The following is a 22,722-nucleotide window of genomic DNA, read 5'->3' as shown; positions in this document are numbered from 1 at the left end:
AGATTAAAGCTGGATAAAAAAAAGCATGCCTAGAACCATAGCAATGAATGAAAAACAAGATGGCCACGCCCATTGCAACCACGTGGGTAAGTTTGCGTGATATTTCCCCCGCGAGCACGGAAAAATGGACACGAACACACAATCGCGCCGCAAGTAGGAAATGCACAGCGTGAGCATGCAACTAGCACCCGGAAATGGAAATACGCAACGCGAACAGTGAAAACAAGATGGCCGCGCCCATGTACGACCGCATGGGTAACTTTGCTGTGGCCGCGTTGAAAAAAATCCTGCGAACACGCAAAAATAAAAAAATCTGCAATGTCGCTAAAGTTCGTGGATTTTGCGGACCGCGAGTATGCTTTCGCACTAATTCACATACCGCGAATTCGCAAAATTCACCCATACTTACTTATTATATGAACAAAGGGGTAACAAACTTTATGATAAACAGCAATGGAAAATGCAGTTGCACTTTTGGTACTGCCTGTGATATTTTACACATATTGTTAGATTGCTGGAGGATGTTAGATATACGAAGAGAGATTTTAGGCCAGATTTTTTAAAAATATGATATTAAAAATAGGATGCAAGCTGTATATCTTATAGTGGGAATGATGAGTTTAGATATAGCCTGTGCCAGTGGTAAATATCTAAATAAAGTTAAAGAGTTCCTTAAATGTAAAGAGGATTGATGAAGTATTGATGAAATAGAGATCTTTTAAGCAGTAGGGAGTATGAGGTATTTAAGGATAAAAGTATGGTGTTAAATATACTTAAAGGTGAACCAAGAAAGGACAGCTTGTTTTAAAAGTTAAATTTTTAAAGATATTTATCTCTGATTTTAAGGATATGTGAACTATAAGCTTAAGAAATATATTGTATATTTTATGGTTCTAATTGCTCATTTTACTGTTTGATATGTTGCTTAGTGTATACTGTCATGGTTCTAAAAAACCGAATAAAGTTAATATTGATTGATTAATTGATTGACAAAGGTTCACTTGTCACCTTTCAGATGCTTTTTGAGGTGTTTAGGTGTTCAACAGGTACTAATGAAGTGTAACCTTTGACCATTCAGTGTTAAAATGAGTACAAATAAAAAATATAAGCAATACTAATAAACAATGCTACACGTTGCGCCACATAATTTGCCTTTGCTTGCCGCATAATATAGCCAACCCTGACACATATTTTTGCCATTCCCTGCAGCATAATTTCCATGGCCCTGGTCATAAAACAAATATTGAGCCATGCAATCCTTTCTTAATCAATACGTGGGGATGATTATCTCTTAACTTTCTTCCCAAGTCTAAGGCTTTCATTGGTTGGAAAATGTCAGTTTTCACTGTCACCATAAACCATCCCAGAAAGCTACTGGCTAACCACATCAAATTGATGAGCTAAGCCACTGAGCCCTGCGAGCCTTACATAACTATATGATGTCTCACTTTTCAACCTAAAAGAGCTTTGAAACAACTGTATGGTAGCGTGAAACACTACACAAACGCTAAATGAAAGAAGTAAATAAGTATGAAAAGACACCCGCCCCCAATAAGAGTAATCAAATGTAATTGGGTAGTGTTTCCTGTCTTTGCTTCTAGAGGACACATTTCCCGGAGAAATTCAATTTTAGAATGCTGCCAATTCACATGGGGGAAGCGGAGCTAGAATTATCATCTCCTGGGAATGCTTTGGAAGAAGGAAGCGTGTACTTTGTAACACAGCTTGGCAGTATTCCGGTGCTCGAAAACCCGCCATAGCAGATGCCCGGAATGGTGTCTTGTTTAGCACACCCTCACCCAGTCTCAGTTTGTGTGATCTATCAAAACCCATATTATGTCAGTCTGTTCTGCTGAATGAATTAAGCAAGCCATGAGAGAATTGGCAGACAAAAAAAGGACAGACGAGCAGGCGTGAGCAAACAGTACTGCCTGACAGCATCAGAAACACACAGTAGCAAATTGTCCAATGCATTTGCAAGCGAGAAGAACACGAGATAAAATGGGTGATTCAAGAACGCCCACTATTGTACCTAAAACAAAATTAAAATTAACAATTGTTGAGTGCTTTCAATTCAATGCAGGGAATGTAGATGGAGGGGAATAGAATACATAAATAATAAAATGGCAAAAAGAAGATCAAATGCTGAAATAATAGAAAATAACGAAAATAACAACAACAAAAAACACAAAGCATGTAGGGGAGTCGAGAGATGACCTGATGGGAAAATAGCCGTATAGTGGAAGCCGTAGGTCTTGGTTTGGGCTAATGATGTAAATGAGCATGTGCCTGCGCCACCCTGTGGGTGGTGCAGAGAGGAGTGTAAACTCTGTCAGGGCTGGAGCAAAGACTGGATTAAGACAGGCGCAGCCGGCGAGAGGAGCGCGAGACGAGCAGGCTGCACGGCGGAGCGGGGCGAGAGTGCGTGCGCGCGTGAAGGAGAGCCCGGACGAGAGACTGAGAGCACGCCGGCGGCATGGCTTCGTCTCAGGGGAAGAGCGACATGGAATTCGCAGACTGGATGGCAACTTTGCCGGAAAACATTCACAGCGTCCCTCTGACAAATTTAGCAATCCCAGGTAGGGCAGGGCAACTCCTCGTCCTTTTTATTTCATATTTTATATGAAAGCACTGTTGTATGATTCAGCTCGAGTTACCTGATTGCTGCCGTGGCTCGTGCCCTTCGTTGAAAATGTGCGGCTCGTGCGCTAATAAAACCTGAAGTCGGCTTGACGGGTACATTGCATTAACGTAGACTGCAGGGTGACGGCCGTGCACAGCGCGTGCCGCGTGGACCAGCGCGCGTGCCTTGCACGTTTGCCAAATAACACAGCCCCGACGCACCCCCTCACAATGCACACTTTTGTAACCGTATGTGGGTGCCTCTTTGCATGAGCGTCCGTCGTGCATCACGGCCGCTGTCTGCTTGCAGACATCACCCCCTTCCTTCACCGTGGACGGGCTGGGTCTAGTGTTTCCCGCAAAGACCCTCCCCAAGTCATTAATATTCTCCTCACCTCTCTTAAAGGCGAGCGCTGACAGACAGGACGAGGGGAGCTAAGTTTCCTTTCTAATGTGCGTAAGACGTTCAGCCAGGGCGGAGGGGCTATGACAGGGAATGGGAGGCATGTCACCGCTGCCCACCTAAAAATAATGGAACACGCGGCGGAAAACACAACCTGAACCTACACAGTGACCTAGTGGTAAAAACATTTGTTTCAAATGAGTCTGTACATCGCAAAGCTGCACGACGGTTAACCTGCTGTGACCTTGCAGAAGGTCCATGCCCTCTGCATGCCAGGGACGTGCCCCGGAGCCAGGCGCGGTCCCCAGAGCGAGCGCATCAGAGGGGCTGCAGCAGGAAGGTGGCACATGAAATGAAAAGACGCTTGAGAAAGGCATGAGCAGACTTTCCGGCTGACTATCCAGAAGCGGGCAGGCGCTCACTACCTTGAATTTACACAACGGAAGCAATAGACGGAAGTAAATTGTGTATAACAGCATGTGTATGGAGCGATGCTTGGGGCGAGCTGCTGTGGCAACAATAGGTTTTTAAACCCATTTGCCACGGAACTAATATTATATCTGCGCATTATTTGTCCTACTTTCTTAGAATAACATTACATTATCCTTGTGAATGTGTGATTTAGGCCCATTGGAATTGTAAAAATTAGCACAATGCGCTGCTTCACAATCACAACATGGATTTTCCGCTCCTTTTAAACAACATACCACCTGCTGTGCATTATACAGACTAACACAATCTGTTTCTAGCTCAAAAAGATCACAGAGTTACTGTCCAGTGCAGCTATTGACTCGAAGCAAAAGTTTTTTTTACCTCTGTTGACTCATGTTGTTCATGTCTAGTTTACACCTACGTGCTGGCATCAGTCTGGCCCTGGGACTCACTCTTCTAAAGAGACCACGCCTCTGAGGCTCAATGCTTTTTGATTTGCTGAGAGACAGGGAATTAATCCGCTTACATACTTTTCATGGTAAATTGGGTCCTCCATGGTAATGAGACAGGCTTTCTGGGATGCAAAATACGCCTCTAGTCCTCTCCACAACTTTAAGATCAGGTGTAAAGAAATGAAGAATACTAATAGCTGCTGTCGAAAGAGATTGGGGAGAAGGAGTTTTTACTACTTGCTTTGATCAGTGACTTTAAATGTATGTCAGAAGGAATTGGACAGACTTGTAATTGTCTTAAAAGCATGCCCCTTCTCAGAACCTTACGGCTTATGTAAATTACAAAGGGAAGAGGGTTGGCTGTTCTCTCTGAGTTTGCTTAGCTCTCATTCTCAAGACAACATAGCATTGTAGCGCTGAGAGCTTTTTCGAATGAAGCGTGGACTATACAAGTGTGATAAATAACTAAATGTTTTTAGGCCCATAAGTGGGTGAAATATAATACTATGATCTTCTGTAAAAAGTGCAAAGAGGCCCAAGGTAAAGGTAAAGTTAAATAAAAGCAACATAAAGACTGAAAACAGCAAATATCTAATTCTGTTATTTCAGCGCATGATAACAGAGTCTGCTGCAGAGTTTGACACGTTTCAACCCTACATTTAAGGGTAAATGGGCTTTCCATCAACACAGTTATTAAATGATTACAACAGTTGCAACCAGCAACATTATTGGCATATAGTGTCAATCGAAGTGATAAAATATGTGTAAGAATTCTCAGATTGAGTAAAGGGCAGAAAAATGCTCCCTTAATTCCGTTTACATTGGAGAATTGATCATCCTTTCAGCTAACGAGAGATGAGCCTGATGTGAATTGTGCTTCCAATATAAAACCATAAACACTCTTTTTATGATCTGAATCTTTCAGTAGGCCAGGGATATATTAATTCAAGAATGCTGGTAACAATATTATCTCTAACAAGTCACATTGGATATCATGTACCATAAAAGATTTGCAGGATCAACACTCCGCAAACCCAAAAAATGTATTTGACTGCAAACGCCATGCACCTCCCTATTTAAACTTTAGAAGCAGATTATATATACAGCTTTCCATCACTTCGTGGTGTGAACAGAGAAGAAACCAAAAACCGACCTCCAGGAGACAGTAAGATAGAGCTGGCACTAGCAGAATGAAAGAGGCAAACCTTTTATAATAAGTAGTGTGTAGAGGGAGGTGTATGGCTTCTGAGCGCAGCTTTGTATGTGTTTTACACAAGCTATATTACTCCGGAGAGTCGGGTGGACTGTATTGGTTTAATAACGATAAGCACTTCGAACAATAAGTACCTCCTGAGTGGGAATATATTTTTTTTCTTGAGTAACCTGTATATTTGCTAAAGCACTGGGATACATTTTTTTATCCACAACTGTTTGTTAAAAATAAATGTGAAGATGGCTAGATGGGGTGATAAAGTAACAGAATGTGCTGCACATCTTGACTATAACCTCAAAACGCACCAGATAATTTGCATGTTGCTGCTGCGTAAATATCTCAATTGTGCTGTATTATTTAGTCCTTCACTACTACTGCATAATAGAAGTGACCCTGAGTATACTATGGTATTTTGTAGTATTGCTTTGGATGTGCATTCACTTGATTGGACAAATGTGAAATTTAAAAAAGTGTGGAACAGGTCATGTGATTTCTTTTTCAAAAATGCCATCTCAGCGCCCTGGTACATTTGCATATCATTCAGCATCCAGTCATATGTGTTATCATCTTGTCCCCAGAACCTCCTGATGGGATTTCTGAACCTACACTACACGCTATGTGTTATTTAGATTAGTTATTTCATAAATGAAGAGGATTCCGGCTCCTGTGACCATCACCCCCAGAGTAGAGACACATTCATCCTCCATAGTGTGATATCACCAGGCCTATGGTCTTCTTTAAGCACCTTCCCCGGTTCTCCACAGACCAGAGGGAAGTGGGGGATTGACTTCCTCTGCAGGCAGCACCTCCTTATCTTCCAGCAGGTAGTTCCATATTTTAGTCATGGTCGCCATGACAGTTCTCCCCCCACCCTTACTTTTCTTGTCCACAGGGACTTATTAGGAGCGAGAGATGCAGGGGAAGAGAGAAGGTGGTATACATCTAACGCAGCACTAGGAGAGTGATCAACAGGTCTTCCAGGTAAAATATAGGCCACGTTTGATGTCTGTGCCACCTGGAATCCCGAATGTGGCAAGCAAACCGATTGACAGTGTTTACCAATTGCTCACTGTGCATCTGTGTGTATGGTTTATGACATGTTTTTCTCTCATTTTCACAATTTTTAAACACGGACTTTAAAAAACTTGATAAAAAACTTGAGCCCATTGTCATTGCAAGACCATAGTGGGTAGTAGTGAACACCAGTGTATGGTCCAGACACATCTCTCCCATACCGTGCTAACAACACGGAATTTGACCTTTGCACTGCAGTAGTAAATGGCAGAGTTTGGGGTTATGACTACACTTGGTCCAAAGACCATGCTGTACGGGGTCACATTTACTTTCACCTGCATTGCATAAATATATATGTATTTTTGTAAACGATGGTGGCAGGTTTGATGGTATTGCTTGAACACATTTGTTGCCCCCGCTATTTACATGAAAGACAACCAGCTGCACGTTGCAGAGGCACGCACAGCAGCCAAAGTTTGTGTGCACACAGTGATAATTGCTGTTTAATAAATAGACATCAATGGGCTGGCTGCCCTGAGAGCGTCGGGAACAGCTGAGGAAAGAGTAGCACATATACCCTCCCTGCCAGCTGCTGCTTCTGAACATCCCAATTAAAGAGAAATTAGCCCATGTTTTTTTTTCAAATCGCTCCTCGAGAAACTGAGGTAGTTTGATGTAAATAATTAATTTACTCTCTTAATTTCTATGCAGGTAAGTACTTAATCAATAATAACTCAATCGAAATGAAGGAAAACAGAGTCCGTGGTGTAAGAGTTTCTAAGGGTTTTATTCCTCATAAAGGAATCAGGATATCATGTTCTGACCACCACACAGGGTGTCAGAAGGGATGGATGAGCGCGCTGACGTTTATTGACAATACATAGCTTATATACTTGATTTACATCATAATGTTCAATGTAAGAGGCGTAACAGCTGAGAGAAGACAAGATAACAGTATACACGTGGTGCTAGTACATCATCAAGAGGCGTAAACTAGGCGTGAACTAGGGCGTGTGCTAGAAACGTCACTGATAGGTGACGCAAGTGGGTGGCACCAAGGGGTGGTGCTAACAGAATGTTGCAATGTCAGCAGAAATCGGAAGCTTGGATGCGCGCGCAGCTGCATGACGTGTGATAGACGGGGTGCAGGGGACTTGACATTTACACTGACGGAAAGAGACAGAAGTCTGGCATGTCAGATCAACTTGTGCTTCTATCATATCTGATATCTGATGTTTTAGGAACTAAGCTATCTGGGCAGAAAGGTCTCTAGAGCAGAAGCTATTCTATACTTGCTGTGAGTGCGTGTATAAGCGCCTGAGTGTCTGTATGAGAAGCGTGGGGGCACGGGGCCTTCCATGGAAAAATGGCAACAGAGGCTATGAATTACTTACATAAAGACAGGTCGGCCCTTTAGCCCTGTAGCTGAGGAAGGATGTTTACTGAAGCTAGTAGGCTGGAATGTATCTTCGGGGAGGAAAACAGATAACTCGAAGGTTATAGTCAATCTTGGCAGGCAGCAGGCTGAGCTGAGCACGGAGGGCCGCGCTAGAAGTAAGTCAGAGTTCACGGGTACGGGGGCTGCTTGGGCAGAGGCCCTCGCAGTCAGAAGCCAGAAAAGAGGCTCGATGGCAGAGATTCAGGGCCTACTCTCAGCCAGGCTGAAAAACGTAGGAGTATACTTCAAAAAGACGTTGGCATAGCATACTTAGGAACGGACCATCAAACCCATTCATGGTGGGTCTGAAAGAGGACAAGTTAACGTTGGACGCAAATGTATTTGCGTCTTCATAGCTGGTACAGGAGGGAAGTTACATGCACTTTTAACTCGTACATGGAGTCGGTGGGGTACTCGCTAGGGAACACAACATGACCATAAAATTTATATTACCTCATTCCCTCCTTGTTCCCTACGGACCCTTCATGATATATCGATCCTCATAAATCGATCGGTTTGTTCTTGTAACATTATATGTTCGTCTTTCTTTCTTTGACTGTTTGAGAGGCAACTGGAATGCTCAATGCAGGATGTGGCACACAGTCCACATATCGCTGGCCCACACTGCAGGCATAGGCAACAACTGAATACTATAACAAGACCAATGCCTAGGAAGGATAAGATCTTCCATCCCCAAGCTGTTAACGTAGTCCAGAACCAACCGGACCAAGTCCAGGTGCCTGGATTCTGATGTATCTGATTTGCAATTTTATGTAAACGGGTGATAGCTTGATAGACAGATGGTGCATTTTGTGGAATGAAAACACAGCAACTTGACCCGATGACCTTACAGGCTCCACCTCTATCTGCCAAGATGACGTCAATCACAAGACGATTTTGAAGGACAACAGTCCGTATAGCAGACTGCTCCTCTGTTAGGTTACCTAGAGCGGAGGCAGTTTCGTTCACTACTGCTTCAAGTGTTCTCGTTAATCTGCGTATTAATTTACTGTTTTGGACAGGTCCTAGGAAGAAAAAGAATCCTTTATTGAAATCAGTGTACTGTTCCCATGCCGTTTCTGTGTAGTCGACAAGGGGAATATCTCTTTTGGGTCTATTCGGTGCTAGATTCGTGTTTCTATGGTAATCAGGAGGAGCTAGGAAAACAGGTGGCAGAAGGAATGCAATGTAACAGGTACCGTCCCAATCTGGAGGCAAACGTATGTATGCGGTATGACCACAAACAAAATAGGAATGACTGGTAGCTTTAAAAGACGATTTACCATGGTCACTGAACTCGACCACAGTAGTGCATTTACTATGACCTAAGTGTACTGAACCTTTCTTGCTAACACATAATTCACCTGTGACTGGTAACACTAACATATGGGGCAAAACTGGAGCAGTTTCAGATTCAACAGTGAGGATCATAAGGCTAATTGTGTAATTACCTAATCCATATACTTCATTTTCTAGATCAGTTCCTATTCGAGTGGGAAGTCCCTCTTTATCAGGATAACAGACGTTGAGCAGGACTAAGTTCAAGTTTCCCCAAACCCAGCCCCCATCGAAAACAGCAATATCAGGATCTAAAGAGTTAATTATTTTAAACCATGCTCCACAAGAGCCATTGTGAGTGAATGGGTACGGAAAGAGAGGCAGAGCTCCCTTGTAATTCTGGTAGGGAGGGAGTCGGCCACATATCCAACAGTCTGTAGCATTACTTGTCTGATGGGAATGGTGTAACATACTAATGAATGTATTGTTGCGCAGCGCAAGTCTGTAAGAGAGTTCATGTGCAGGAAGTTCACTAAAAGTGTGTTCAGCAGAGGCATTGTAAGCAGATTGTTTACGCCTGAAAATAGGCCAGTACATAGGAAGCAGAATGCTGGCAATAATAATTAGAATACTCAGAATAAACATGATTATTAGTGTCACTATGCAGTGACTACGGAGTGATTTGCAATATGTTCTTCTCTTTTCCTCTCTCTCTCTAACTCGATCTAGGGGATACATGTCAGAAACTATTTAACCGATTCACCTAGGGGAGGACTTAAACAATTAAACTGTCTGACTTGCTAGATCGAAGCTTCATACGGTAAAGTTCTTGAGGAGTCTTTTCTCTTTTAGGCACAGTAACGTCTTGTGCTTCAACACAGTCTTTGGTGGGGGTGGACGAGTCAGAGTCCTGTTTCAGTCCGTTTTTTAGTTCATTGCATAGCTTGATGTGACTCGTGTGGACCCACCCCTTTCTCCCCTCGATTTTCACGGCGGTCCTGGTGGTAAGCAGAACGGTCTTCGGAGACTTCCAGCGGGGCTCCAGCGGACTTTTCCGGTCGAAGTTCCTGACGAGTACCAGGTCCCCTGGACGGACCTCATGCGCCTTTACATCGGTGTTGTCAGGGAAGGCTGCGGCAACCTGTGAACGACATGATTGGAGTGCAGACATCAAGGAGGCAAGGTAATCTGTCAACATGTTACAATCAACATCAGTGATCTTTTTCGGAACGGGCGTCCCCCACATATTCGGCGGTCTGCCAAAGACCACTTCGTACGGGGATAGCCCTGATCTTGAGTGGGCGACCATTCTCATGTAGAATAGTGCCACGGGCAGGGCGACTATCCAGTCGACCCCTTTTTCCTGACAGATCTTGGCAAGACGGATTTTTAGTGTCTGATTATGCCTTTCTACAAGGCCAGCTGCTTCGGGATGTCGGACACAGTGGAACCTCCACTGATATCCTAGCAAGAGGGAAACTTGTTTCATCAACTCGGACGAGAACGGCTGTCCGTTATCTGAGTACACGACACGGGGCAAACCGTACCGTGGGAAGAATTCACGAACCAACTGTCTGGCTGTGGTCGGAGCAGTGTAGTCTGGGACTGGGTATGCTTCGGTCCAGCGGGACAGAGCACAAACGATTACAAGAACATACTTAAATCCTCTACAGCTATTCATCTGGATATAATCCATCTGGAGGACTTCAAAAGGGTGATCGGGAGGATGGAATCCACCTTGCTCAACAGGGACGCTTTTACCTGGATTGAACTGACAACAGATCATGCAAGTACGCACTTTCTGTTTTGCTGCTGCTCGTAAGTGTTTGTTGTACCAGAGATTCTGTAAACTGTCTAACATGGCTTTCTCTCCAAGATGGGCAGGACTATGTGCTGTATTTATCATGACTTGAACCATTGAGTCGGGGAGAAACCATATAGATTTTCCCTTCGTCACCCAACCTTGGTCTGTCTGAATCCCTCCTAGTTCAGTCCATTTCTTTATCTCCTCTGGAGTAGCATGTGTCTGGATGTCAATTACGTCTAGGGCGGGATCTCTAACTGTCATACACTGTGTTTGTACTATTGTCTTTGTCACATCAGTAGTCTGGGTGTGAGTCAATGCTGTATGTTTTGCTGTCTGGTCTGCCAGGTCGTTACCCTGGGAAACAGAATCTGTGACTTTGGTATGTGCCTTACACTTCATGACTGATATGCCCGAGGGCAAATGTATTGCTTCTAACAGTGCTTGAATGAGGGGGCCATGTTGTATCTTGGCCCCATGAGAAGTCAGAAAACCTCGTTCTTGCCAGAGGACTCCGAAGTCGTGTACAACTCCGAAGGCATAGCGGGAATCTGTGTATATGTTAACATTTCTGTTCTTGGCTAGAATACAAGCTCGGGTCAGAGCGATGAGCTCTGCTGCTTGAGCAGACAGGGTGTCAATACGATGTGTTTCTTTAATTTCAGTTTCAGTGGTCACGGCGTACGCGGCCACTAATTCTCCTGTACTTGTTCTCATGCATGAACCATCCACATAAAGTGTCAGGTCTGGATTTGTCAATGGGACATCTGTTAAGTCTCGTCTAGGCTTAGTTACTGCATTAATTATTTCTATACAATCATGCGGAGCTGGATCTGTCGTAACTGTAGGTAACAGTGTTGCTGGGTTCAGGATGCTGCAACGTCTGATTTCTATGTGTGGCTGGAATAGTGTTAATTCATAACCTGTCAGTCGTGCTATAGTTAAGTGTTGAGTCTGGGTTCTGTTTAACAAAACCTCTACAGAATGTGGTACTTGAACTGTTAACTGATGACCTAAAACAATTGAATCACTTTGTCTTATTGCTAACGCTGTTGCTGCTACTGACTTTAAGCACGCAGGGAGTGCTTGAGCTACTGAATCCAATGTACTAGAAAAATAAGCACAAGGCTTATGTGAACCTGCTTGGTCTTGAGTGAGGACAGACAACGCTGTACCATCACGTTCTGTAACAAAAAGTGTAAACGGTTTGTTGTAACATGGTGTCGCTAAAACTGGTGCTTGGCATAAAACTTTCTTTAATTCTTCAAAAGCTTGTGTGTGTTCCTGAGTCCAAGGGAGGACAGTCGAAGTTGCTGCCTCCTGTGTCGTTAACTGGATGAGTGGTTTAGCTAAAAATGCATACTGGGGAATCCATTGTCTGCAGTACGAGGTGAGGCCTATGAAGGCCCGCACTTCCTTTTGTGTCTTGGGTTGCGGCATGTTCACAATTAACTGAATGCGATCGGGAGTGAGCTGTCTCCCCACTTTGGACAGTAAGTGACCCAAGTACACAACTTGCTGAGCACAGAATTGTAGCTTCGAAGGAGACACCTTGTGTCCCTTGTCAGCCAGGAAATGTAAAACTGTCAGTGATGCTTTTTCACATTCGGGCTCACTTCGTGCGGTGATCAGCAGATCATCGACGTATTGTAGTAAAGCGGTGTTAACTGGCATTTGAATACAATCTAGTTGTCTTTTCAGTGCTTGACTATAGATGCTGGGGCTTTCTGTAAATCCTTGAGGTGCGCGCGAAAATTTGAAACTGCGTCCATTTAAACAGAATCCGAAGAGATATTGGCTCTCGGGATCAATAGGCACGCTGAAGAAGGCGTTCTTGAGATCAATTACAGTAAAGAACGTTGCTTCTGAATCAATAGCAGTCAATAGAGATGATATATCGGGGACCACAGGATACTGTGGGATAATGCATTTATTCAATTCTCGAAGATCAATCACCAGCCGATATACTGGCGGTGCATTGGGATCAGTACGTTTAAGAATCGGAATTATGGGTGAATTACAGATATTGGAGTCGGTTTCGACGACCACTCCTTGGGCAATGAGCTCTTCAATGATTTTCAGTAAAGCCGCTACAGCATCGGGTGGTAACTTGTATTGTCTGATTCTGGGTAATACAACACCTGCCTTGAGGGTAACGCGGTATGGTGTAATGTGCATACATCCTACATCAGTTGGGCCTTTTGCCCACAAGTAATCAGGTACATTTTTCAATCTGACGTCAAACTCACGAAGAACGTAATGACCCTTGAAATCCCGTAGAAAGAGTCTAACCCCCTCCGGGGAGCAACATATTATAGCTCCTAGAGCCTTCAGTGTTTTAATTCCTAACAGATTTTCCGGACATGATTTTGTTAGTAATAAGTCTGTAACGCGTGATAACGGACCCACAGCCAGGGGAACTGGTTCTGATACTTCATTTACAATAGGCTGTCCTGAAAACCCAAGGGAAACATTTTGTGAGCCTGAGAGGGGTGCCCCTGGAACTTCGTCATGACTTATTGTAGTGCGACTTGCCCCTGTGTCAATTAAAAACTTTCTATCTTTCCCCAATACTTGACTGTGTACATAAGGACCTTCTTGATCTACAGGAATCTCGATAAGAGGCAAGCCACCTTCCCTCTCTAGGCTGTTTCATGTATATCGGGAATATTCGGGGTAAGCAGACTGAGCATATTGGTACATCTGTTGTGAGACTTGCTGAGTTGCAGCAATGGGCTGTGGCTGTGGAACTGCTACGGTTTGTGCTGTCTGTGCAGATGCATGCATGGGCTGTGTATTCTGTGTAGACTGATGCTGGTTATGGTCTTGTCTAGGAGGATGCGGTCTCTCTTTAGTTTTTCCTGTCGCTATGTTATGTTTCAGAACTGCGCATTCGTGTACGTAGTGACCTGGCTGCTTGCAATAATTGCATGTCCCTTTCACAGGAGCTGCAGTGTGACTTGTCTGGGTCGTACCTTTTCTGTGACTGTCGGATGGAACCGTCTGGGCTACTAACATTTTCATTTTCGTGTCTTTCATGCGCTTCTGTTCCTGGTCTTGTTCTTCCCTAATTCTATTCTGGTGATATTGTAACATTTGTAACATCTGGGATGGCGTATTTGCTTGCCATGTACTCTCGACTTTATACACTCTATTTTTAACTAACGGTAGGGAATTCTCGACTAACTTTGATACGAAAAGATGTGGGTACGACTCGCTACTTGGCTGGAGGCCACTATTGATAATAAAACATTTCTCGAATCTAGAATAAAAGTCGCTAGTATCTTCATCATGTTTCTGTTTACAGGACGAGATTGTGTCCCAATCCTCCTTTCTAGTTGTCAATAATCTGGGCAGGACCTGTACTATTAAACCTGGTAATGCTTTAGTTTTGTCCCCAAGGCCTAACCCTGGAACCCGTTTCTTTTCTTCATCCTCTATTTCTGCCCAGGCAATCTTTGCGTCTCCCACCTCCCAGTCCTTTTCCTTTAATTTCTCGAATATACCCGTAGGCAATAATACTTTCAACATTTTCATGATATCATCATATGTGTAGTCCCCCATCAGTAACATGTCTTTGAGCTCTCTATGAAAACCTGCAGGGTCTTTATCATGGCACGGTACTAATTTCTTCATTTCTAACAGTTCTAACTTAGTCAGAGGCGTGTGTACATACACGCGTTTCAAAATTTTATCCTCACCCATAACAGGGTGCACTTCTCGCAAGGGGTTCTGACTTTCTATACCACTCCCGCACTGCATATGGTACATTTTCCTTTCTGGGGGTGGGGCGGGAACATATTCAGGACTTACAAAGGTATCATATCTGCGTCGTTGTTCTAGAATTATTTGAACTAATTTAGTGCTTAGGCCTCTCCATCTATCCATCAGTAGTGCTTCTAGTGTCTCATGTAAGGGACCTGGATCGGAATAATGTTTTCTGTATTTGATGAGAAGGTGTTGAATCATATATACCCCTGCTAATTTCTGTTCGTCGGGGGAGAGGTTCAGAAATGTCTGTGCTACCGTGTCATCATTATATATGTTTGCATTTTCGGCCCATGATACCGCTGATCGGGCTAGTTCTTGTTCATCCATAGAATTGAGTACATGGTACCCAACTCGATCTCGAAGCCGTTTATCAGTTTCCTGGAACTGATGCTCAGCAGAATTCGGATTCGTTAAGGCAGAGAAGAAAACTCTCTTGCTTTCTGGACGGATACCCTTCCTAAGATAAGTTCCCTTACCTACATATGCTATAGTGCTTGTAGTTGGTTCTAGTTCTTCAGATTCTTCTTCCTCCTCGGAGGGAGCCTTTTCTTTCTCTTTGTCGTGTACTGCTATCACTGCCTTCTTAATCTTTTTATACATGGCCTCTATGCAATTTTGTCTGTCATGTTTTCCATCAGCTATATTTTGACCCCACTTACTCAATGCATCTAATTCACTCTGATCTGTTCCGGGCCTGTCTCGTTCTCTTATTAGACAATTTATGAAAAATCGGAGTATCAGTGCTTGCATATTAACTTTCTGTTTCTCCAGGGCATCCTTAATACTGTCGGGGTCCTTTCCCGTTTGAACGAACTCATAAATTCTATCTAGGCGTTCCTTCATTCCTGCATAACATAACAAACTATCAGTAGCAGATCTTAACCGTAAAGACGCTAATACCATTAAGTCGTCCTGTCCAAGTTCTGGATCATATCTACAAACTGACATATTTTCTTTTAGTGCATCAAGACGGGACGAATTAGAAGAACGGGGGGATCTGTGCGTAAGAGGACTCTGCATACCTCTGAGATTTAATCTGTGAGTCGGTGGCGGGGTCTGGAGACCCGCGGTCGCACCTCCTGAAGCGGAAGCTTGGGCATTATCTCTGTGTGTAGTCAGTATCTGAATTTGTCTCTTAGTAGGATCTGATTGAAGTGGTTTCGGTAAATCAGTTTTAGGTGAGGGAAGTGGCGGAGCTGGCGGAACGGAACTAGTCTTTTTCGGTGTCGGCTGAGCGTGATCTTGGGGGGCAGTACCACCCCCGGCCCTGTCAGTAGGCAGGGCACGAACAGGCAGATTGGTGTAAGCTGGCGCTACATCTTCGAGATATGAATTTAGGAATATGTCTTTAGTAGTCTTATGCATTACTTTAGTTGGAACTAATGGTGACGGCAAATTTTCCGGTATTTCTGAAATGGCGTCAGGGGTACCATCGGCCAAAAGATACATGTTGTTCACTTTGCCATTTTGGATACGATCTATTTGTTCTACTTTTACTCGAATTCCCTCAGTAACTAATTCGTTTTCTTGGGCCTTTTCTGATTCTTTAAGCCTGTCTTCTCTACGGAGTGCTCTATCAGCACGCTTACGTGATTCCTTACGCCAAAATTCTATGGCGTCTTTCTGAGATTGTCTAGCTTTCTTTTTCCGTAATATTTCTTCTACCTTTATGATGCACTCGGCATCCCATGTTCCGTTAACTGGCCATCGGTATCTTTCCTCTAAGTGCTTGGTATAATCGGTCCATAACTCTAGATACAGGATGGCGTCTATGCCATGTTTATTATACATAAAATTACCTGGAGTGTCCCTAGGGGGGATTGGAATCTCTTCCTCTAACATCCCTTTCCTAGTTCCTATCTGCTTTAATTTGTTGAAAAACGGCATTGTGCCTACTTGATACTGGAATGCTTGATCCTTGATACTTAATGTCAACTGTAACTATTTATACAAAAACACAATAATGCACAAAAACAATCACATTCATACCACGACATTAATCACATGAAACATTTAAAGACATAGTTAACTTCCCCCTACTCTGAATGTACCGCTCAACGATACAGATACACTGCTGTAACAGTGCAGAAATTCGGAATACTTTATATACTGCTAAACAGTACAGATACACTGCCTAAAAACAGTGCAGACCGGACTTGCGTACCCAAACCCGTCTAGATACGACCCAGCAATGGTACTCACCGGGAAGCACGGAAAACAGAAGGCCTCGGAAAACTCGACTGGACTCGACTCGGAACTTCGGAAAACTTCGGAAAACTTCGGAAAACTTCGGAAAACTTCGGAAAACTGGTGGGCCTCTTCACACCTCGGACCTTGCTTCCTTCGGCTGGGCTCTGGTCGGGATCCTCCGCACTCCTCACCGCCTCGTCTGGGCACTGATCGCAGTCTTCGTCACCTCCGTGTGTCAGAGGGGAATGCAGGAAATCCTGCCAGTACACGTGTTGTCCGTCTAACTGATGGCAGGGGACACGGATTGCAACGCACCTTCCGGCGCGTGAGGTGGGGGAGGGGTCCCTATTCGGGCGCCAAAATGATGTAAATAATTAATTTACTCTCTTAATTTCTATGCAGGTAAGTACTTAATCAATAATAACTCAATCGAAATGAAGGAAAACAGAGTCCGTGGTGTAAGAGTTTCTAAGGGTTTTATTCCTCATAAAGGAATCAGGATATCATGTTCTGACCACCACACAGGGTGTCAGAAGGGATGGATGAGCGCGCTGACGTTTATTGACAATACATAGCTTATATACTTGATTTACATCATAATGTTCAATGTAAGAGGCGTAACAGCTGAGAGAAGACAAGATAACAGTATACACGTGGTGCTAGTACATCATCAAGAGGCGTAAACTAGGCGTGAACTAGGGCGTGTGCTAGAAACGTCACTGATAGGTGACGCAAGTGGGTGGCACCAAGGGGTGGTGCTAACAGAATGTTGCAATGTCAGCAGAAATCGGAAGCTTGGATGCGCGCGCAGCTGCATGACGTGTGATAGACGGGGTGCAGGGGACTTGACATTTACACTGACGGAAAGAGACAGAAGTCTGGCATGTCAGATCAACTTGTGCTTCTATCATATCTGATATCTGATGTTTTAGGAACTAAGCTATCTGGGCAGAAAGGTCTCTAGAGCAGAAGCTATTCTATACTTGCTGTGAGTGCGTGTATAAGCGCCTGAGTGTCTGTATGAGAAGCGTGGGGGCACGGGGCCTTCCATGGAAAAATGGCAACAGAGGCTATGAATTACTTACATAAAGACAGGTCGGCCCTTTAGCCCTGTAGCTGAGGAAGGATGTTTACTGAAGCTAGTAGGCTGGAATGTATCTTCGGGGAGGAAAACAGATAACTCGAAGGTTATAGTCAATCTTGGCAGGCAGCAGGCTGAGCTGAGCACGGAGGGCCGCGCTAGAAGTAAGTCAGAGTTCACGGGTACGGGGGCTGCTTGGGCAGAGGCCCTCGCAGTCAGAAGCCAGAAAAGAGGCTCGATGGCAGAGATTCAGGGCCTACTCTCAGCCAGGCTGAAAAACGTAGGAGTATACTTCAAAAAGACGTTGGCATAGCATACTTAGGAACGGACCATCAAACCCATTCATGGTGGGTCTGAAAGAGGACAAGTTAACGTTGGACGCAAATGTATTTGCGTCTTCATAGCTGGTACAGGAGGGAAGTTACATGCACTTTTAACTCGTACATGGAGTCGGTGGGGTACTCGCTAGGGAACACAACATGACCATAAAATTTATATTACCTCAAGTTTCAAATGTTTCAAAACAGGAATCTAATGAAACTCTCAAGTACCGTGCGCGCGCGCAGCATGTTCCATGATGTGTTATTGAATTATTTCTTTTGTATTAGGGTGCCGGGTGGTCCATAATTCTGTCTACCTGCTGGGTTTTACCACTTTCCTGTACATAGTTACAATATTACAATATCATGTTACAATACCGTTATAATATTACGTGTTTTTGAAGAAATGTTAGTGTTTAAATTATATAGGGATTAACGCCACAGCAGTATCAGTCAATGGTTACAATATTTATTTCATGAATAATGCAGAAGGCAGCCAGCATTATGTACACGTCTCCTTGTCTTCTTCATGCTATAGTGTGGCTTACAAGGGTCAATGCCTGTCTGTGGTACACAAACACGCTTCACCTTCGTAAATGTGACAATGCAGTGCAGAGGTGGGCTGCCGGATGGCAGTGCTGTGCGTGCGGTAAGGGTCTGAGTCACTGCGGTGACACAGCACATCACACAGATGTAATGCGGCAACAACAAGCTTCGTCGAGGTCTATTCATTTCTATCATGTTTAACGCATAACTCTAGGCTCAAAGCAAACAGGGCGCTTTGCAAAATACATCAAATAAAGCAATAAAAGCAAAACAAGGGAGTCCCAAGATGGGCACTGATTTTAAGTTCTTTTAAGCCTTTTATAAAGTTTAAATCTGTCTTTTTATTCTTCCAGATATGTGAAAACTTTGGTAAAATTTGGGTTTAATGAATTGTGTATCAGGAGGTGTTACCCTCTTTTAACCTTCTCTTTTCCTTTTTTTAACAAATATGAATTTTAACTATTTATGACGTAGGAATATTTTGTCTGCTCGTACTTTGTCCGATTCTGTTTGCATTTTGTTTGTATTGTTTAAAAGACAATGGTCTAAATAAACAAGTTTCTCTCTCTCTCTCTCTCAGAGTCCCAAGATAAAAAAAATAATATCAGAGTAAAAATTAAGGGCCTCATTTATGAAAAATGACGCATCGCTGCGTGAAAGCAGCGATGCGTCACATCTCAGTGCGCACTCCTTGCGACATACCTGATGCGTCATATTTAATGTATGACGCATCATGTCGCAAGGAGTTACAGATACGTCAGTATTTCTGACGTATCTGTAAGCGCAAAAGTGACCCATTGCTGGAGTGTGTCACAAAAGTGACGCAACTCCAGCAATGCGTAGGGCCTGCGTCAGTCTTACGCCTGCTGTCAGGCAGGCGCAAGATTTTGACGCGACAGAGTCCTAGAAGTGATGCAGTGAAATCTCATAGATTTCACTGCGTCACTTCTACGAGGCTTTTTGCGAGCGACCACCGGCAGCACGAGATCTGCACGTCACACTGCAGCATCAACAGCTTGTAGTGACCGTCAACGTGATGCTCCAGCAACGGCCATGCCCAACGGCTGTCAAAATCCTCAGCTACAGCGTCGACCATCCACGATGCCCGGCCAGTTCTTTGCGCTACAGAAATGGCCATCCGCACCGCTCTTCCTTCTCCCTTCCCCACAAACGGAACATTTCACCATGGAATTTACAAGGTAACACTTTTACTGGGGCTAACCTGGTCCCTATACCCAGCCTGCACTCCATTGCTGTAATTTTCTCCCGATTTCCCACAACCAGATAACTGAGAGTAGCTCTTAGCACGTTTTGGCTCTATACCTAAATCTTTAAAATTGCATATCCCTGGTTCTACTAATTGGATATTTTTCGTTTTTATGTCTCAAATAATTTAGTCTATTTCATTCTATTTTTCTAAAATGGCGAGGGCTTTTTCTTGTTTTTTTAATTTTTAATTTTATTACTGTTTGAAGTGCTGCATAAATGCCTTACGCATTGCCTCCAAGTTAGGCCTAACTGTTTCTGTGCCAAACTACGAGAGAGTTAAGTACAAGTTAATTTGGTGTTGCTTGTAGATTCAACCTGACAAGGATTGTGGTTGCTGCTTGAGTACGGTTTCACCTCCTCAACTAGTAACCGAATTTGTTTCACTAAGCATAAGCACTATCGCCTCCTACCTGTCCTAAGGCATCTAGTCCTCTATGTGAGTGGTGAAGGAAGAGCAGTAAAATGAAGTGCAATGCTACATTAACATTTCGTGGTTTGAACTTCAGAATCTAGCATTTAGATAGGTGGGCTACACTTCTAGAAAGGCTCTTTGGTAGCAGATTCACACATCTAAGATGATTTCATGTGTGGGACATTTTAGAGCGCCATTTGGCTCAAGTGTGTAACAGTGAGCCAAAGCCCAACCCCAACCCCTCTTGGCACAATTCTATGTAATTAGCTGTTTATCGGTTCAAAATTGTTATGTATGGTTTCCATTGTAATTTGTAATTCATTATAAACAACACAAGATTTGAATCATTAATCCACATTTGGAAGTGAGCAAACTCCCAAGGGCAATAAAATATGAAAGTTCAAGTTTATATTTAAAAGCACTCCTGTATTTTTTCCAATATTCGACAAGTCAAGCATTAGCAGTCACAAGTTTAATTCTTTGAAGTAATGGAACTTCTTTAGGGCAGAAAAAATAGTATAATGTTCAAAGTGCCATCAGCTATCCCTTATGTAACTTTACTTTCACATCCTGGCTGATAAGGGCTGAAAGTTCGAAACCGGTCCTTGGATGCTTCTTTCCAGTCCAGGGAGGACCTGGCCTGGCAGTTCGGGCTGGACGGTTCCCATTGGGCGCATGGTCAAGACTGATTTGCATATGGCTGGGTCCAAACTAGAATTGGATGGTGAGTAAAAAAAAGCGATGGATTAGGCCCAGATCTGTGTGCTGGGGTGAATGTATGATATTGTTCTGCATTCTGTCCATCAGTTGTTCTTTTTGCATCAGTCCCATGGTAATGGCACAATGTCTTCTGGCATGACGTCAGTTACATCTCAGTCAATCTCTAATGTATCTTTCACTAGTATTTGTGATATCACTTGTCTAACTGTAGGCTTCTGCATCAATTAAAGTATACCATAGGTGATAAGGATAGGGAAGAAGTACAGACCAAGTCATGGATGACAGGGGCTGTTATCTCCAAGAAACAGAAAGTTTCAAATTTTACATAAAGTTAGCACTAACCTGGTACTCTGGTCGTGGGATATGGCTGGTCTACACACCAAACATGAAAGGAGGCAACCACTGAACTCTAAAGTTGATATCATTTGACTTCAAGAAATTAGAGTTACTAGAAATTTTGATTTAGATAATGTTATCAGCAGCCCTGTGACAATTAATAAATAAGCATTGGCAATGCCTGTAGGTCTGGCTTACAAATGAAATTGCCTGATTCTCACTCATGGGTGTAAATACTCAATATGTCTTCATACGCTCACTCAGTCATTCATCTTTACATCCATGCATTTATTCATTAATCTCTGACTCGTCCTTCCATTCAGTCTCTGATACAATCACAATAAAGCAGCACTCATTGTGCCACTCACTAAAATAGCTTTTTAAAAATGTCTCAGGCCTGCCACTGCAGCCTGTAGTGCAGTGTTATACAACCATTTCAACCAGGTTAAATAAACCTTGTACCAATCCAAAACATCCTTTTTTAATACTTATAAGTAACCCCTAACGAAGACCCAAAGGCTCCAAAAGCAGGGTGCATTCCATTTAAAAAATGGGACAAGTGGGCTTAAGTTTTACATGGCCTGGTAGTTTCAAACTCCTAAAGATATTCCCTACTGTAAGGCCTCTCCCTCCCATTGACTAACACTGAGTTAAGTTATAACATGTAATAAGAGATTACTTTGAATTAGGACCAGATAGAGAAACGCTGTATACTCTCAAATTAATTATAATTTTACATGCTCTATAATGGTAAAGTCAGATTGAAAGTTAGAATTCAGAAAATGCCACTTTTATAACGTGTTTTTTTGTCACAACCATTTATGCCTTCTCCCAGTGTCCTAGGTCACATATTTGTGATTGGCTCAACTGTTGGGGTTTGTATGTTATTTCCAGACAGTTGCACACATGGGGCTTAGTTGTGGACAAGATGGCATGAGGACTGGGATGGTGCTCTACCAAGCCCCAGTTACACTTGAAAGGGCTTTGCCTCCCTCACACACAAAGGAAACTGACACCAGCCTTTCCTGCCTTTTGTCACCACAGACAGTCTGGATCATTGGTATGGGAAGAACTTTACAGAACCAAATGTAGCGGTAGGGCAGGGAGTCACTCCACTCAAAGGCTGGCACAAAGTATAAATGCTGGCCCTCCAGAGCCACTCAGAATACTCCTGGAGCTGTGGAAGTTACAGAAGAAGGACTGTCCTGCTGCCAGAGGACAACCCTGCTGCTTGAAGGAATGCCTTGCTGTCTGAGAATGAAGACTAGAAGAACTTGCCTTCATCCCAGGCTAACCATACTTACTCCAAGGGTCAGTTGACTGGCCCCTATCTGAGCCATAGAGACACAACATGTTTTACCATTCTGCCTGCAACTACCCAGTTGACCTCCTGCAACTGAACCTGCCTCAACATGCAACTG

The 22,722-nt window shown here is 43.5% G+C and overlaps 1 protein-coding gene across 1 annotated transcript in view; it reads left to right on the top strand.

Moving 5' to 3' along the window:
• Positions 1-2,352: 2,352 nt before the first annotated feature.
• PLCXD3 (phosphatidylinositol specific phospholipase C X domain containing 3) overlaps positions 2,353-22,722 on the top strand; it is a 597,329-nt gene continuing 576,959 nt past the window's right edge. Inside the window, exon 1 of the mRNA XM_086960585.1 lies at positions 2,353-2,579. Coding sequence (XP_086816711.1) covers positions 2,477-2,579 — 103 coding nt within the window. The 5' untranslated portion in view covers positions 2,353-2,476. The remainder of the gene's footprint in view (positions 2,580-22,722) is intronic.

Source organism: Lissotriton vulgaris, chromosome 3_1 (genome assembly GCF_964263255.1).
Source record: "Lissotriton vulgaris chromosome 3_1, aLisVul1.2, whole genome shotgun sequence".
In the NCBI taxonomy this organism is placed as follows: domain Eukaryota; kingdom Metazoa; phylum Chordata; class Amphibia; order Caudata; family Salamandridae; genus Lissotriton; species Lissotriton vulgaris.
This window is presented reverse-complemented; position numbering and strand designations above follow the sequence as displayed.